The 17916-nt window shown below is 38.2% G+C and overlaps 1 protein-coding gene across 1 annotated transcript in view; it reads right to left on the bottom strand.

Moving 5' to 3' along the window:
- The window catches only part of l(3)80Fj (lethal (3) 80Fj), a 107084-nt gene that overhangs the window by 64089 nt on the left and 25079 nt on the right, over positions 1 to 17916 (bottom strand). The window contains exons 12-19 of the mRNA XM_083128337.1: positions 17390 to 17579; positions 16392 to 16516; positions 15508 to 15686; positions 10566 to 10785; positions 9259 to 9460; positions 6230 to 6625; positions 1653 to 1819; positions 309 to 421 (exon numbers count right to left, since the gene is read on the bottom strand). Coding sequence (XP_082984463.1) covers positions 309 to 421; positions 1653 to 1819; positions 6230 to 6625; positions 9259 to 9460; positions 10566 to 10785; positions 15508 to 15686; positions 16392 to 16516; positions 17390 to 17579 — 1592 coding nt within the window. The remainder of the gene's footprint in view (positions 1 to 308; positions 422 to 1652; positions 1820 to 6229; positions 6626 to 9258; positions 9461 to 10565; positions 10786 to 15507; positions 15687 to 16391; positions 16517 to 17389; positions 17580 to 17916) is intronic.

The following is a 17916-nucleotide window of genomic DNA, read 5'->3' as shown; positions in this document are numbered from 1 at the left end:
TGATACATCCATGTCTTAACCAGAGTTTGAACTTGGAACCTCTGGCTTTGTACCACAGAGGCCAGCAGAGAATGATGGCATATGGTGTAATTATGCCTTATCTAGAGAATGTAATGTTATATGGAAATCTCTGGTGGAGATAGGAGTTTGGTTGAAGCTGAGATCTGGGTTGGGAAAATTACTGAATAGCCTTGTCCAAGCCAGGGATATGGTTGCACTTTTACGAATTTTTAAAAGATTTAATCCACTGGTAACCATTAGATATGCTGCGAGGAGAAAAATTAATACGTATCAAAATAGAAGCTAACCTGTTTTCATCACATACGTCAAATCGGGCAACCCAAATCCTGTGTGTTAATTTCAAGGCTTGTTCATATCTGTCCTCAAATGTTGGCAGAGTGTCTACCATGGCTGCAAGACCCTGAAAGAATATAAAAAAAACATCAGCATAACCATTGGGATTTTTAATTTTCATCAAATTAAGTGTTGCCATCTTTGTCTTAAGTTGAAAATGTAACCTTCTTCAACTTATGATTTTATTTGTTCTTCTGGTCCTTTTTTTTTTAATGTTCACACAGTAGGACTACAAATTTATGAAGCAACTTCAAGAGGGCCATCAACCTAACCTCTGAACCTGAAGACAGAAATCAGCCACATTATCTCCCTAGGCAACAGTAATGGCTTCAATAGACAGCAACTTCTCCACTTCCTGGACTCAACCAGTGCCACATGCAACAATGATTCAAGAAATTGCAAATGGATAGGCCTCCCTAGCACCCTCGCCAAACCAACAAAACACAGAAAGTTCTAACAAGACACAATTTCAAAATAGCTGACCAACCCCCTCCATCCATAGCATCCTACATGACCTGCTTCAAGCGCTATTACACCAACCCAAATGTGATGTGATCTTCTGCACCTGTGGCAGCAAATGTATGTGGATATGACCAAGCGCAGGCTGGAAGATAGGCTCAAGGAGCACGATGCAGACCACCAATTTGGAAGGACAAGAATAGGCCACACTTGCCACCTCACCAATCAAGGCCACAAATAAAGCATGCAAGTTAGATCCACATTGGAGAGACTATTAAAACAGAGCTGCACAATAGTGACCAGCCCACCGATCTCAATACCAACCCTGGGCCACTTAAAAAAAAGCTACTTCCCTGCCATTAGAAAAATACATGCCCACACCCCTCCCTCTCTATACTGTATCTATTTACACACACACACATTTTGTGTTAATACCCATACTAGGGAAAACAAAGAATACACAAATGCCATACAAATGATGTACTTTGAAATACTGATACTAACTCAGTTGGTAAAGCATGAAAGTTATTTTCATAGTCATGGGTTTGTGCTCCACATTGGGTGCCAATTATTCTACTTAAACTACTTAAATAATTTAAATTCAATGAAATATCGGAGAACAAAAAATAATATCCATTGTGTACTTTTTTAAACTACTGCATGGAACTACTCTCGCTTGCTCGTACTTATTTCAGCAGGCCCCTGGACTCACAGCAGTATAATTCTCTGTGGTGCTTGTGCTGCGTACATACAAGTTTGGGCTTAATTTGAATCTTCAATATTCTTTTGTTCGTGGGGGTGATTAACATAACCTAAAGCTCTTAAGATGTAACACGTACCCTTAGTGCAGCATCTCTAACAACTGAAGATGGAGACTGGAGTGATGCCAGTAAGCAATCTATTTCCTCACTGCTGGCTTCAGTACATCCTTCTTCCCCAGATCCAGAGCTGGCGACATCATAGAGAACAGTTCCTACTTGCTGCTGGATACGCCCACCTGTAAGACCTACAGAGAAAAAATATTTCTTAACGAACATGCAAATAATTCCATTGATATGCAAGTGCGAGTGACTCACAGACAGACCAATAAATAGTCCAGTTGGGAATATTTTACAAATGTGTTACTCTATGGGTCTCTCTGTACACCAATTTTACATGTTTATCTTTGGTTGATTTGAGTTCTAGAACGTTGGATTGATTGATTTAGTTTATTTTACTTGGTTTCCTGCCACTTTTGGCTAATGACGAAGATGAGGATGAGTGATGATATGATGAAGTGATACTCAGAAAGAACACATTCAACAAGTCTTGGATTTGAAGCGAGTGCATATGGTGCTGTAGTATGCTGTGTTAACCACTCCAATACAGAGGTCAGCTTGAAGGTTCAAGATATATCAGTTGTGTTCGTCTGAGAAAGAAACAATTGAAAGTGAATAAGGAAGGTTCATGTGCTCACTTTCATTTCTTTCATTCCCATAGAAAGTAGTATGTATTGGTCATGAGTGATATCTGTTTACTTTACTTCACTTTTCTGCCACTTTTCTCTAATTGCAAAGATGAGAATGAATGATAAGATAAAAATGGATAAAAGGACAATCAGAAACATATATGGATGACGCAAAATGAGTCCCACAGAGGATAATACTGGCTGCGAGTTCACACGCCGGAGCCTCGTTAGTCTGCAAAATACAGTCCAGGGTGTACTAATGGGAGAGGTGTAGACATTTGGCTGCCTTTGCAAAGGGGCACCCCTTACACCCCGGGTGTACCAATCAAGACTAGTTATTAGGAATGGGCCAATATGAAAATTTGTCAGATACCGATAAATCGCTGATATAAAATTTACCAATACCGATAACTGATATAATACCAATCAGATATGACATTCCAATTGGGTCATCAACCTCCAAAATAAATGTATGCTACCAGTTGAACCAAGTTTTGCAATGCAGAAGAAGCAGCTGCACATTAAGACATTTATTTTTAAAAAAGTACACAATGGATATTATGTGTATATATATTATATATTTTTATATCCATAAAAATTATTACAAAATTGCACAAAATTGTAAGATATTTGTAGAAGGGATGGGACCGATTAATCGGTACTCTATCGGTATCGGCCGATATACGCATATCGGTGTATCGGTAAAATTATAGATTATTTTACCGATCCGCTATATCGATAAATATCTTATAATTTAGTGTAAAATTCTGCCATTTTGTTGTAATTTTTATGGATAATCTTGATGCCCTACTTTTTAAAAAAGTAATCGTCTAAATATTCAACTTATTTTACACTGCAGTCACCTCGAAACACATATTTATTAAGGAGATCAATGAACATTTCAGGTTCTTCATGGACCATTTCTAATTTAATATCGGATCGGTAGAATATCGGTTATCGGTATCGGTAACTTTTGTATCGGTACTTTATCGGTATCGGCCAAAATTTCATATCGGCCCATCCCTAATTTGTAGATATATCAGATTGGGAAAAATTATCGGTAATTTTACAGATATGCCTATATATTGTTGACTGTTGACATTCAATTGTTTTACTGCCATAGACAGGCTGGCGAATCAGTATAATTCATGTCACTTTAAATTAGCATTTTGTGGGTCTTCAATTCTAGAAAGTTTCAAATATTAATATCAGGGTCATCCAGAAAATAAACACCGTTTGGTTATACAAAATGAAAAACACAATATTTATTGGAAAAAAACAATTCTGTTACATACCTGAAGCTTCCTTCACTTCTCTACATAATCACATCCTACATTTAAACATCTGTCGTATCTGGGCACGAGCTTCAGAATTCCCATGTTATACTCTTCTGCCGCCAGTTCATTAAGCCAGGTGGTCACTGCATTCAAACAAAAGACCGCTCGCGTATTTCCGCCAAAAGGCACTACGATCAATGCAAATCGTTATTGTGAGACTAAGAAAACTACGGCGAGCCATCCAAAACAGGAGGCGAGGAATGCTTTCTGGAGGAATTGTGCTTCTGCACAACAATGCCCACCCTCACACTGCTGGTGCAACTCAAGAATTGCTGGATCAATTCGGATGGGAAATTTTTGATCATCCACCCTATAGTCCGGACCTTGCTCCTAGCGATTTCCACCTTTTCCCTAAGCTGAAAGAGTTTCTGGGTGGTAAACGTTTTGGAAGTGATGAAGAGTTGGAGAATGCAGTGACCACCTGGCTTAATGAACTGGCGGCAGAAGAGTATATAACATGGGAAATCTGAAGCTCGTGCTTGATACGACAAATGTTTAAATGTAGGAAGTGATTATGTAGAGAAGTGAAGAAGTCTTCAGGTATGTAACAGAATTGTTTCTTTCCAATAAATATTGTGTTTTTCATTTTGTATAACCAAACGGTCTTTATTTCCTGAATGACCCTCGTACTTGCTACTTTCTGATATATTGAGAGGTCACTAGATCGATTATACTGCAACAATTTACATTTGATTGAGATTTTTGTAAACAACTTGTGGCATTTTTGCAGACCCCATAAAGACCAAAACACCAGAGAAGTATCAGCTGGTATAGGTAGACAAATTCTAACAAATACTTTCCAACACCAATACCAGTGGAATCGGCTGATACTGATGCATTGGCATTGATAGCGGCTCGGCCTTAGCCAGTATCAGTGATTGATTTTGTATTTATACTTTTTGAACTTCGTATGTTTGTAATTTTACATTGCTTTTGTGAAACTTTTGGCTAATTGCAATGATGAGGATAAGTGATGATTTGATTAATTTCTTGAAAATACACTCACAAATAACCATGCCCAAGCTGAACCCTGGGAACATTAGTGGAAATATCAAAAACTGACCACTTATGGTGCTCAGCATGGGTGTCACCAGAAATTTTTGTTGGGGGGGATTTCAGATCATTGGCAAAACTTGATTAGTAGAAATAATAATAATTATTGTTATTACCATCAATATATTTATTTTACAATAATAAATAATATAAACTAATAAAAATTAATCAATTTTATTACAAATTTTATTATTATTATATAAATGAGGAGACTTTACTATTTGATCCACAAGATTAGTGAATATCCAGCACAACTGTTTTCCATGATTTTTTACATTTCATGCAGTTAGTGTACTAAAATTCATAGTTATTAACTTTACAGACCTCGCTTAAGATAAGATTTCAAAGTTAAGGGCATGCGATACAGTCTCCACGGGACTCTTTCCAAGCTCTTCCGCCCGTGGCAGTGTGCCAACTTAGCTCTCTTGGAGCCAGATCTGGCTCTTTAGTGCACTCGTTCGGTTGTGAACTGGGACACCCAACCCGGTGCCCCACTATGATGCCATCACTGGTTCCGTTCGACATGGACCAACTTTTGTCATAATTATACATTTTGAACGTGAAGTGATATTGTTATATTGGCTGCGTCGCCCCACTCCCTCTTATCTCCCCAGATACTTCTTTATAGCGCAGTGTTTAACGTGAAATTGACATAATATTGCCATCAGGAAATTCTTTATTTTTGATTTCATACAACCATCGGTGGATTATTGAGATGGGCAATGCCTCCGGATCTAGATGTTGAAAACAGAATAAACTGTCATCAATTTAGAGTTAACGATAATAGCAGTGCTCCCACCACTTTCACAACTAACATTACCCTAGGAGGCACTTTTTCCAGCCTTCGTAAATCTAGCCCCTTGAAAGTACGTTTTAACTCCATTTAAGGTGAAATTTAGTTCTTTTATGTGCATCAGGTTTGGCAATACTGCAAGGAGGAAAGGAGAAAAGCATTGAGCATATGGGAGTATGATTTGATTCGTTCTCTTGTGAATATGAAACTTCCGATGGAATAGAAAAAGATGTGAACGGGAAGAGAGCAGTTTGAAGATGGATTTTACCAGTGGAAAAGTCGGAACTTCCATTTGATTAGCTGTAACTTGATGTTGAAGTTGATTCCCCATAAGGAATACATGGGATTCCGAAAATACTTATCATATTTTTCAAACATCGTGTCCAGCTTAATAATCAACATAAAAAAATGCTTCCACTTGTAACATGGAGAGAAATTCATGCTCTTGGATACACCCAGGTTTTCTTTTTTAGTAGCAGTGCCCATTCGGGCGATATTGAAATAAATGCACAATTGGTGCACAACTGTATCTCCTCCCCTTAAGGGGGAAACTTTACTCAAATTTTATGTCGTGTGACCTCTCACATACAACTCTAGCTTTTGGAATTATCGAAACTGCAGAACCATTAATTTCTTTGGGATGAAAAGGTTAAATAAAAAAACATCAGGTTCTGATGTGAATCCTGCATTTTATGCATTCTAGCACAGGATGCATACTGTTATTGTCTTGAACACTAAAGTAACTTCTAATTCCAATATCATTAAATAAAGTAATAAACAACTTACTTATGATTTCCAGTAGCATTTCAAACATCTCTTTCCGAGGCAATAATTTAGGATGATACAGATCATCGTCTGAAGAGCCCCGCATCTGGGCATGTTCCGAAACAACCTGCAAACCAAGACTGACTAGAGCATCGTTCATCCCAACATTCTCGAGGGTGGCTGCTCGGATGAAGGGGAAAATGTAACAGAAAGCTGGAGCATTGAAATGGGAAGGCTCCTCTCTGATGCTCATATTGTTAACCACAGAAGTAGTAGTTTTCTTTGGTTTCACGGTGACTTTATGGAGGAGACACATGGTCCTTCCTACTGCATCTGTCAAATCCTCATCTTCCCATGCTACATCAAGGTCGCATTGTGGTTTCAGTAGCCTTAGAGTTACGTGAGCAACAAGCAAACCTGGAACGAAAAGTTAAGTTCATCAAAGTTAATTTATTTCAACAAATATTTCACATAGATTTTTACTCCACTTTGGACTTATCACAACAAAATTATAACCTACTGAAAAGTTAACATCTCTATAGATTACATGGGATTGTGTACAAGGAGAGTGAGATGAACACAATCAATTTTCTAACATCTCTGGAGCATGGAGTTCATTCACCGGAGCAGTAGCCTGTCACCTCACAAGCTCAACACAAAAAATCCACAGTGGAAGTGGAAAGATTGATTGATCGATTGATTTTACTTCACATTTCTGCTACTTCTGGCTAATTGCGTAGATGAGGATGAATGATGCAGGAGATAAACTAGATGAAGGGACAATCACACAACACAATCCCATAGAGGATTATCCTGGCCATGGATGCAGATGTCAGAGCCTTATTGGTCTGCACAATGCAGTCCAGGGTGTAGTACGTGAATGTGAAGTTGGCATTTGGGAGTCTTGAAAAAAGGATCGGCCCTTACACCTCTGGAAGTGGAAAGACTCCTCAGCTGCTACCAGGTTTGCATTCCTGATCAATAGAAACTCTCGCAAACCTTGAAATCAGTGTCTGTAGCGATGAGACCCAATGCTCTGACTATGCATTGCCCATCAAAAAAATGCGTTGCAAGTCTTGGCACTCCATGGGCTATTTGCGACTGGGGAAGGGTGTATTCAGATTACAACTGTAATTGCTCCTTTTTAAAAATCAATAAATTTTACTTAACGCACAGCGAGACACTGTGGTTTATAGTTTTTACCACCTTTTTCACATTCACCTGAAAGTGGCAACAACTGTGACTCACAAGAATGTTACTGGCATTGACTTCCCATACAAAAAGCAAAACGATCGTACTGTTTCCAAGAGAAAAAATTGAATAACTTGTCAGCTGCCACACCTGCACCAGTTTGCAGGTGCTGACAGAGTACTGTTTGCGTCCGCTCAGTTGCTATGCAGCTGACCTAAAAGGTGTCGGACTGAGAGCAGCAGTTTGTTTACTTTTTGGCCTTTTGGGAGTGTGATTCATTCTCAAAGTTCTTATCTTGCTGTGCAGGTACAGACTAATATTGAAATTTTTGATACAGCTCGCAAAGTCCATGTAACCGACAGCCATGAAGAGATTAGGAGGAAAACTAAACTTCGTAAACTGTCAAGCATGGCAATGTGCGAACTTTACAAACCAAGGTTATGTGTATGAGGAATCAAAATTTGCAGTCTCTTCCTGATGTGATCGAAGACAAAATGTTCTTCAACCACAAGTGGTAGATAACTTTAGGCAATTGTTTCGTCACAAATTGGAAGTTCAAACACAGCCTGAATTGCCAGTTCTTGCAAGTTTCCTACTTAATTCAATAATATTACATACATTTCGCATTACTTTGCAAATAAAACTCATCCATATTTCATCATTTGGGGATGTAGTTATTTGTAGAATGTTAAAAATTCGTTTCTTCACATTTCGAATTTTCATGCATTGCAAAAATTCAATGTCCCTAGCTATGCATTATCCATGTTACCACATTATCACTAGTACATTATAAAACAAATTTGCAACATAACTTATTGTGGTGGTGTTCTTGTAGATCTCAATATTCCAGCTAATACAGGGTTTGTCCAATAAGTATCAGGATTGATTTTGTCCGGCCAATGGGAAGGGGTGGAGGGTGGTCTCTATGGGTGGGATCAGTCTTGCAGGATGTCACTGGAGCTAGAAACCCCAGCTCAGTTGCCTCCGAGCCTTTGGAGTGTGTAGGTCGTGCCTGAAGTGAAAGTGTGTTTAGTACTCGTGTCGAGAGCCAAGATGCAGCGAACCATCGAGTGTTGTGCCTTCAAATTTTGCGTTAAACTCAACAAATCTGCTACGGAGACTTTTGAAATGACCCGTGAGGCTTACAAGGACGAAAGCATGTCCAGAACGCGTATTTTTGAGTGGCATAAAAAAAAAAGATGGCCGGGAAGATGTCTAAAACGAACAACACCCTGGACGTCCGACATCGATCCGAAAAGCTGAAAATGTGGTCAAAGTGCGTGAACTTCTGTACAGTGATCGCTGGTGAAGTGTTTGTTTGATAGCACAGGAGTTAAATGTACTGAAATCCACTGTGCATTCAATTGTGACTGATGATGATTAGGGTCCGTCGCATCCGAAGGAAGATCGCTGATACCTGGTTGCTGCATCACGACAAGGCACCCAGTCACACGTCGTTAATTGTGAGGGAGGCACTGCCCAAACGTTGTGCAAAATAACCTACAGTCCAGATATGGCTCCCCCCCCAGACTTCTTTTTGTTTCCTCGGATTAAAAGGACCCTGAAAGGACATCGTTTCGGGATGATTGAGGCAGTCAAAGCGGCTTCGACGGGGTGCCTGAACAGCCTTGCGGTTGCAGACTTCCAGGGGGCGTACGAAGAGTGGAAAAAGTGCTGGCAGCTGTGTATTGATGCAGGAGGGTCATATTTTGAAGAATATTAACACACTGTACATATATCTTCAATAAATTTCTTTTTATGACTTCAGTCCTGATACTTATTGGACAAACCCTGTAAACATTCACTTACAAGAACAATTCCACAAGAAGGTATATTACAAAACAATAGCCCCTACTTACCATAGTAATCATTCTTCCCACGTGAGAAGGTGCACTTCCTAAGCTGTAGGAAGAGATTTGTAAGGTAAGGAGCTGCAAGTGGTGACTGCACATTTTTCAGAATGGAAGGAAGGATGTCTCTGAAATAAGGCGACAGTGCATTTCCATTTCCTTCAGCAACAGCATTTACCATAGATACAACTGACACCAGCCTCGAATTCAGCTAAAAGAAATGGAACAACAGTGGTGTAAGCAACAGAACAGTCTTACTAAACAGCTACACGGTGCTGCAGAAAAATGTCCCACATTTCACAGTCGTCGTGCCGGTGCTGGAGGAGTGGGAGAGGGGATTAATGGTGGTGTTCTGGTAGCGTGTGCCTTACCATTTCAGTTGACACATAGGCTTGGACTGGTGCACATCAAGAGTTGGTTGTTGAACCATTTATCCAAAATAATGAATCTGCGATTGCTTTTCACACGAATCCTTCCTAGCTCATGAAACACCTCCACACAGTCCACGTGTTACTGTTTGGTGCACTGTTGTAAAATGTATTTTAGGAGGGGGGCGTTGAACACTGAATAGCATTCCTCTTGTCTATATTGTTTTTGAAATGTGGGAGGTTTCCCTGCTGCACCCTGTATTAAAAATAGCTTACAAAGAACTTTGAAATGTTTCTATTTTTCATATCTTGTTTCACTTTTCGGGTATGAATGAGGATTACATGATACTGATGAAGGGGACACCGACAAAGGAACATATATGCCAAAATCAGGAACCTGAAACTTAGGTGGAAAGAGCATGAGTCAATCACTGAATGTTCTAGGCTACAGATGTCACTCTCAAACTATTTTCAATTAATTACAACGATTAAGTATTGGGAATAGTCACAATCAGTAATATTAATGGATTTTATATCTATCTTATTTCAACATGGCACAAGCTCAGTCCCTGTGACAGTGAAAATTTTACCTTCAGTAAGAATTAAACTGAGATTGTCGCATCTCTTACCAAGTATCTAATAACTGGCCACTTCATGGTTTCATCACAGTTCACAACTTATGTATGTCTGTGTTTATCCATTTTATTCCAAAGGGTGAATTGTTGCAGATAACCTGGTGAAGCCAAGGTGAGACTTAAATTCTTTAGTTTGTGATATATTTCCAATCACTTATAAACAATGAACTTGCAACTCATTAAACTTAATTTGGGTAAAAAACTTTGTCATGTCTCAAACTCGCAAACATAACGTAATTGAAACAAACTTGATGCAAAGATAGAGAAGAGAGAGAGAAAAAAAGAAGCAAATGAACATATAAATCGAACTCACCTCTGTTAGCCTGGACCTAATAGCACTTTCCTTTTCCAACTGCAACTTCATGGCTTCCTTCTCTTTCGGTGTCAGCTCTGGTGCTACCTTTTTCCCTTGCTTCCGCCTCTTTTCCTCCAGTTCTCTCCTCAGCTTCATTTCTTCAATTTGCTCCTTGTAAGAATAAGCTTTGCTTTCCCTCTTTACATTCTTTGTATTCAACAAGTCATTACTTTGATTCCTGAAACAAATATCATCAAGATGATGAAATTATCTTAAACAGGATACTTCAATTTTAGAAAATCATTCATTTGTTATCTTCTGTGATAAGCATGTAAAAAACTTTTCTTGAGCCTAACTTCTACAACTGTGAACTGATATTAATGCGGAAGCCAATGTTCTCACAGCTTCTTGTCAATACCATATCTAATATTTTAACATGGCACAAATATAACACTGACTGTAATTTCAGCATGTTTGCATATGTGTGTGTGTTTATGGAAGCTTAGTTTCCAATGTTCCTGATTAACAGAGATCTTGATTTTCCAATCACAATAACACTGGAAAATGTTTATGTATGTCCAGTGACAAGTTCTGTACAAATTTTCATACATTAAAAATCTTAAAAAATAACGTACATTTCACATTAAATGTAAATTGTTGTCTTCTTTATGAATTTCAACACATTTTGTGCTTAAGAAATGAAAAATATCATGAAAACCCAACATTCTTGTGTTCTAGGCAAAAAAAACAAAAAAAAAAAACAAAAAACATATATACAGTGTATAAAGTGCATGTTTTCCAAAATTTTATCCCAAAAAGAAAACTATCATGAAAGTTATACATGGAATACTCTGACAGCTATATGAAACTATGTGTAAATGGATGTTTCCCATGATTTTCAGCTTATATCAGAACATTTCGTGTTAATGATTAAGATGGAAATGGTTCTGGTGGAGATTAAGAGCACACATACAGGGAGGTTATTTCAGTCGTTCACCGCCAGCGTGTCGGCCGTTCGGCGGACTCTTCATGCAACAGGTCCCGGCAAATTGCGTTCAGGAAGTCCGTAACAGAAACCGCTTGTTTTGTAATGTTTCCACTTTTCACAATTACAGTTACAATTACAATTGAAATAAGCACGTACCTTGTCGCAAGGATGCTGTGTGTGTGTGGAAAAGGTGTCCTCCCAAATACAAATATTTCTGGCACCTTATTTCTGACATCTAATCTTAGATTAGTCATCGCTACTTTATCCTCAGTTGTCGCGACAGCGCCGGCAGCTTATCGGGGGTTGGGTGAGTTGTCAGCCGCGAGAGGGTGCTTCATACTGCACGTGTCGGCAGTGATGCCAACCGTAGGGACATGTCCCTAAGCATAGGGACTTTTCACTAAATTTCGCCCGCGTAGGAACGTAGGGACAGATTTTGCCAAATGAGGGAAAATGTAGGTACTTTTTTCAATCTTGGTAAATGACATTTTATGAATTAGTTTATCTGGATACTTTAGCGAAGAGGAGAAAAAAGAACTAACTAACAAATCTCCATCAGAATTTTGGAACATGTTATCGGTTACCAAAAACTTTCAAGGCAAGTTCCTTTTTGAAAACATTTCCACTCTCGCGAAAATAGTGCTAACATTGCCACATTCTAAAGCGGAAACGGAAAGAATATTTTCAATGTTAAGTGATACAAAAACAAAAAAGGGAAATAAAATGGACCAGAATTGTTAAAGACTGCAGGAAATACAGCATCACCAACCAACATCTATCTCTGCACAGCAGCAGCATGTATGACTTCAAATAACATAATCAACAGTAAACGACTCAACGTTATTCATTAGGGGTGTGCGGGATCCTTTACTTTAAAAAGTCGTTAATTCTCGACGTTTTCTGCCTTGTAAGTTTCTGGAACTTATCGAAAATTGTAAGTTTTTATTCTAGAAATGCAAAAACAATCACTTAAAGTGAAAATGACTTGTAAAATTCGAGATTTCCAGTGCTTCGGGAAATTTCGAACATTTCCCGTCCCGAAAATTTTCCGACTTGGTCGGGAAATTGCAAATTTTTCAGTCCCGAATGTCGGGATTTAAAAAAATTACCGTCCCGATCCCGTCCCGACCCAAAAAATTCTGTCCCGCACACCCCTATTATTCATTAAGGCAAGAATTTACAATACCGGACCCTTCTGTAATTTCTATGCTACGTCTTATACTCACGAAATAATTATTCGTGATGATTTATCTCAAGTTAACATGTTGGGGTGAGGGGGAAAAATGTTAATTAACGTGTAGAAGTTGTAAAATAAGCATTTCAATTCTCGCAATGATTCTCCGTATACAAGTATGGTAGCCATATTTGTTGATATGAACAAATTACAATTAGTTACGCTGTCTACAGCGTTGCCACACTGTTGATTTCATACTTGGAGAGCATGGATTGTGTAAGAATAGCGGAAGAGAACAGTAAAAAAGTTGTTAATGTTATACAGATTGTTAGGTGGAGTGTGCAGGAGGGCTAATTAATAAACTTATTCATTTCAGTATATTGCCCAAAGAACGTGCTTACATGTGACAGCGACAATCACGATGTAGAAGAACTGATTTGATTACAGGTAAATTTGGCAACATTACATCAATCATAAAATTGCAGGATACTAAAATGGCATCTTCGATGATGTTAAAGTGCTACGGAAAAAATATTTTTTATCGGTTCGTAATCACAATTACCGCAAAACCATTCAGGAATAGCCCCACTGAGCATTCTCGGTAAGGTTAGGTTAAGTTAGGTTAGGCAAGGCAAACATAGTTAAAATTTGGGCTCGAAAAACGGGTAGCCCAACAAACCATTGACGGATAGCCCCACGAACCATTCAGGTACAAAAAAGGTAAAGTGTTCCCCTGTGCATAGCACCACGCCATGAAGGCGTGTAGGGGGTGTGAGGGTAACGCCCCACACTTTCTTCATCCGGTCGTGAGTGGGGGTGATGTGATCAGCATCACGCCCCTGACTGCCTTTACCCCCCAGGGTTTCCTCCAGGTACCCATGTTATTCGACGCTGGGTAGGCGCCGGGGCCGCTTCCAGGTACGGTTAGGTTAAGTTAGGATAGGCAAATGTAAATTCGCTCCTTCATTAATTGTGGAAGCACCGAGCAGAAAGATTTGGTAAGTAAATGTGTATATTTTATCTTCTGTTTTGCATGCTCATGAGGTGATAATTTTTTTAGTCGCTTTACTTGGCGTAGGGACATTTGGTCAGTTGTAGGGACATTTTGACTACGTCTGTAGGGACATTGCCGAAAAATGGTTAGCAACACTGTCGGCTACCAGACGTCAGTGTACGTTCATGTTCACTTCTGTTTGCGTTTATCAGTACACGTGTTGCTTATACTGTGTTATTGTAATGTGCTACTCATGGCCAGTGCTTTATTGTGTGTTAATTGTTATTCATTCATTAGTTATGTCGTTAAACAAATATAGTCTTGAACAGAGAGTTTTTATGTACGATAATTACGTGAAAACGAATTCTTGCAGAAAAGTGGTCAGGGAATTACGATAGACAGGATCTCTTGAACCTAAGAAACGTGTTGTATTGCTGTTAAAGGAGGTCATTTTCAACATCTCTTATAACACAGGAGGTTAGTGATCATCATTATTATTACTTTTAAATATCATTTTACGCTTTCGGTTTGCTTTATGCGCCGGGATGCTGTCTTCCCTTTCTGACAACTGACGATAAAGTAACGATGTCTAATCTAAGATTTTCTGTCAGAAATAAGGTGCCAGAAATATTTGTATTTGGGAGGACACCTTTTCCACACACACACAGCATCCTTGCGACAAGGTACGTGCTTATTTCAATTGTAATTGTAACTGTAATTGTGAAAAGTGGAAACATTACAAAACAAGCGGTTTCTGTTACGGACTTCCTGAACGCAATTTGCCGGGACCTGTTGCATGAAGAGTCCGCCGAACGGCCGACACGCTGGCGGTGAACGACTGAAATAACCTCCCTGTACTTATGGGATTGGAATTTGTCGTGCATTAGGAATCAAAGTGGTGTGGCTCTGGCATAGATCATTTCAAACAACAGGACTCAATACTGTTATTTGTCGCAAAAGGAATAATGGAATACAAAAATAGCTTCGAAAATGTGACACTGTCACGAACAGGCATAGACTGTTACCTTCATAGTTTAAAAACACAATGAACGTATAATTTTAGGTGTACTTGGCAGAAAAGTTTGCTGAAATAAAAATGTTAAATTTGGGGAAAATAACAACGTACATTGAGAAACAAGACAACGAAAAGTCTATGTCCTGATGGATTAGTTATATTCCATCATGACATATTTTTGGTAAATAAAAAAGCAAAATTTCTGTACAAAAACAGACTATTTCGGGTTCAAAAGTGGTAAATAAAATGAAATTTTGCTGTTCTAGTGGTGAAAAGCAGCATATAAAATAACATTTTGGTTTTAAAAATGTGAATGTAATCCTAAATTTGATTTTAAAACTGCACTATTACACAAAATAAACCCTAAACACATTAATTAAATCATTACCAGAATATTAAGTTTATTCCTGTATAAAGAGGTCCATTTTTGCTTCTCAAATGTTTGCAGCAGAATTAATCAATTTTCTGTGCATTGCATAACTCACAGGATAATTCTGACTTCAGAAAGTGTCGCGTCGGTATATAAATGGTAAATTTCGTGTTTAAGAGTCTATTTCGCATTTTGCAGTTCATTTCGCATCATTTCGTGACAAAACAGGGTAGGAAAATGCACCTCACACCTTTCAGAAACATGAAAAATTAGCATTACAATGTGTTATTTCACATTTTGTGTTTTCGTCAAAAACGAAATATGCATGGCTCTAGTTATATTTTAATTGCCAGTTGGAGGGTACTGCATTTGTCATTCTGCTCTCAGTAAATAAGATTACAAAGTTTCATAACACTTACCCTGACAAAATACTTTTATCGTATAGTTCACCCTCTGGAGTTAGGTACGTAAAGTACTCGTCCCTGGTGATGTTAAGGATCTCTGGGCTGTTGAGATTTTCCTGGATCTGGGCAACAACTTCTGGCAGTATTATGCTCGGCTCCAGTTTTGATATTGTTTGGATGGCGTTCTCTATACTCTGTAAAGAAAAAAAAACAGGCATTCACAAGGTATTTCAGCAATTACAAAACAAACCAATAATCACGATTAGGACTTGGAAGTTGGTGGCCTCAAAAGTCTCCGGGAGATTTGTGCTTTCATAATCAAGCAACGTGAATCTCGTGAAGACTGACCAATTGAATGCAGGCTTACCCAGCATGTCACATCTCTGCAGTGTAAAACAAGAGTACTTGAGCATATTTCTGCATCTGTGTACAATATTCTATACTGCCATTGTTGCTAAGATTTTATGTCACTATATGTTGCTCGATGATTCTACAATGTTTTTTTTTTTTTTTATCCCCTTTTAGACCCCAAAATTAGCATTCTTTAAAAATAGTGACCGACTTGAGACATTTATTAAAATTCTTCCTGCTTGGATTGAAATGGCAATCAAGGGTTTATAAAAATATTTCAACGGACAAGGCTTCATAATGCAGAAAACCCTGCGTAAATACCTTACCAGTTTTTATCAAATAATATAAGTTCAGGCAGCATGACATTAAATGCAGCACACACACAATTTTACCATGGTGTTTCCCTCAAAAAATTGGACTGGTGGTTTACTACTGGAGGGACCAATGTTATACAGTAAACTTCAAAGATCAGTCTTACTGAAGAAAGCCATTAGAAAAATTCACCCAAAATGAATATAATCTAAACCAATGAACTTCTACACACTAACCTGACTTGCTTCAAAGTTTTTAACAAGCAAATGGACAATTTTCTCTTCAAAATCATTGAGAAAGTCTTCTGGCTCTATTTTCAACTGTTTTAAAACTTTCAGCCACATGTCTGGAATGGCAACCACTGAAATAATGAAATAACAAACATAAATGAAGACATGAATTCACGATAGATGTGGTAAATGTGGTTTAAGTATTACCTATGTGAAATTTGGCGTTTCCATGTTGCACAATTGGACAGTTATTTCCGATTAATTTCCAAGGCTCTCGTTGCTTTCATTCACTAAGGGTACGGCATCTGGAGCGGAGATGGTAGCACATCACTTCTTTGTTAGTTCCCGGGCAGAGGTTGTTGCATTTTCGAAATTTCACATAGGTAATAAATGAAGATGTCGAAACAAATTTACATCTAGAATAACTCTGCATTTATTAAGTGTAAATTTAGCCAAAAAATCAATGTACATTGTCTAAACTCCATGTGTAGGTAGTGTTGACAATATATCAGATTTATCTAACTTGAACAAAACATAAGTAGAGGAATGCACATTTCATTTTTGACGGAAACACAAAATGTGAAATACCACACGTTTACATTCATTTCTTTTGTTTTTGTTTTTGAAAGGTGTGAGGTATAGTTCATTCTAATAAAGTTGTGGCTCATTTTTCCATGCGGTTTTGTTTGAAATCGATTTCTATGTCCTTAGAAATTCATGATATTACTTTATTCCCATCGCTAAATTCTTTTTAATATATTACACTCACCAAACAAATTGTTGTGAGGTCATTTCTTGCCAACACTCGAGTTACACCCCTCGCTTACTTTTTTATTTAAAAGCACCTGAAAACTGTAAAATAGGAGCTCCACTGTACGAAGTCTCCAATATAGCATGTAGGAATCTTTTCAGTAAAAGTACATTAGGCCCAATATTTTCAAATTACTCTCGAACATACATTTGCAAAATCGATACAAGCTTAGTAAAAAAAAACAACTTATTACCAATTGCAGGATGGTGGCTGCATAACATGCTATCGAAGGCAAGCAACTTGCAATCATCTGGCACTAAGTTGGAACCTGAGCATATGGTGATGACACATTCCACTAAAATCTTGGGTGTGACTTCACACCCAGACCCTCCGACCCCGCCTGTGTCCACCACTTCTTTATTTTCTTTATCAGCATCTGTTCTCTGGAAAGAAAGGAGGGGAAAAGTAAAGCATGTGATCAGATAATTAACAAAGAACAGTGTATCGCAGGCTAAAAGTTAAGTCTATTTGTATTAAGTGGTAGGAAAAGGTTATAGTTAGGACTGAGCCAATACCAACACTACCCATGCATTTATATCAGCAATTCCACTGCTATTGGCTGGAATTTAATCACCGATGCCAGTCAATAATTTTCCACAGTCATCAAAAATTCTATGTAACACTTTTGCATGTCTAGATATCTTGAAAGCAAAAACATGGTGGGGAAAAATTGATATATGATTAAATATTTCTCTCTTGAAATTATGAAAATTTTACAGC

Source organism: Lepisma saccharinum, chromosome 9 (genome assembly GCF_977018435.1).
Source record: "Lepisma saccharinum chromosome 9, izLepSacc3.1, whole genome shotgun sequence".
In the NCBI taxonomy this organism is placed as follows: Eukaryota; Metazoa; Arthropoda; class Insecta; order Zygentoma; family Lepismatidae; genus Lepisma; species Lepisma saccharinum.
This window is presented reverse-complemented; position numbering and strand designations above follow the sequence as displayed.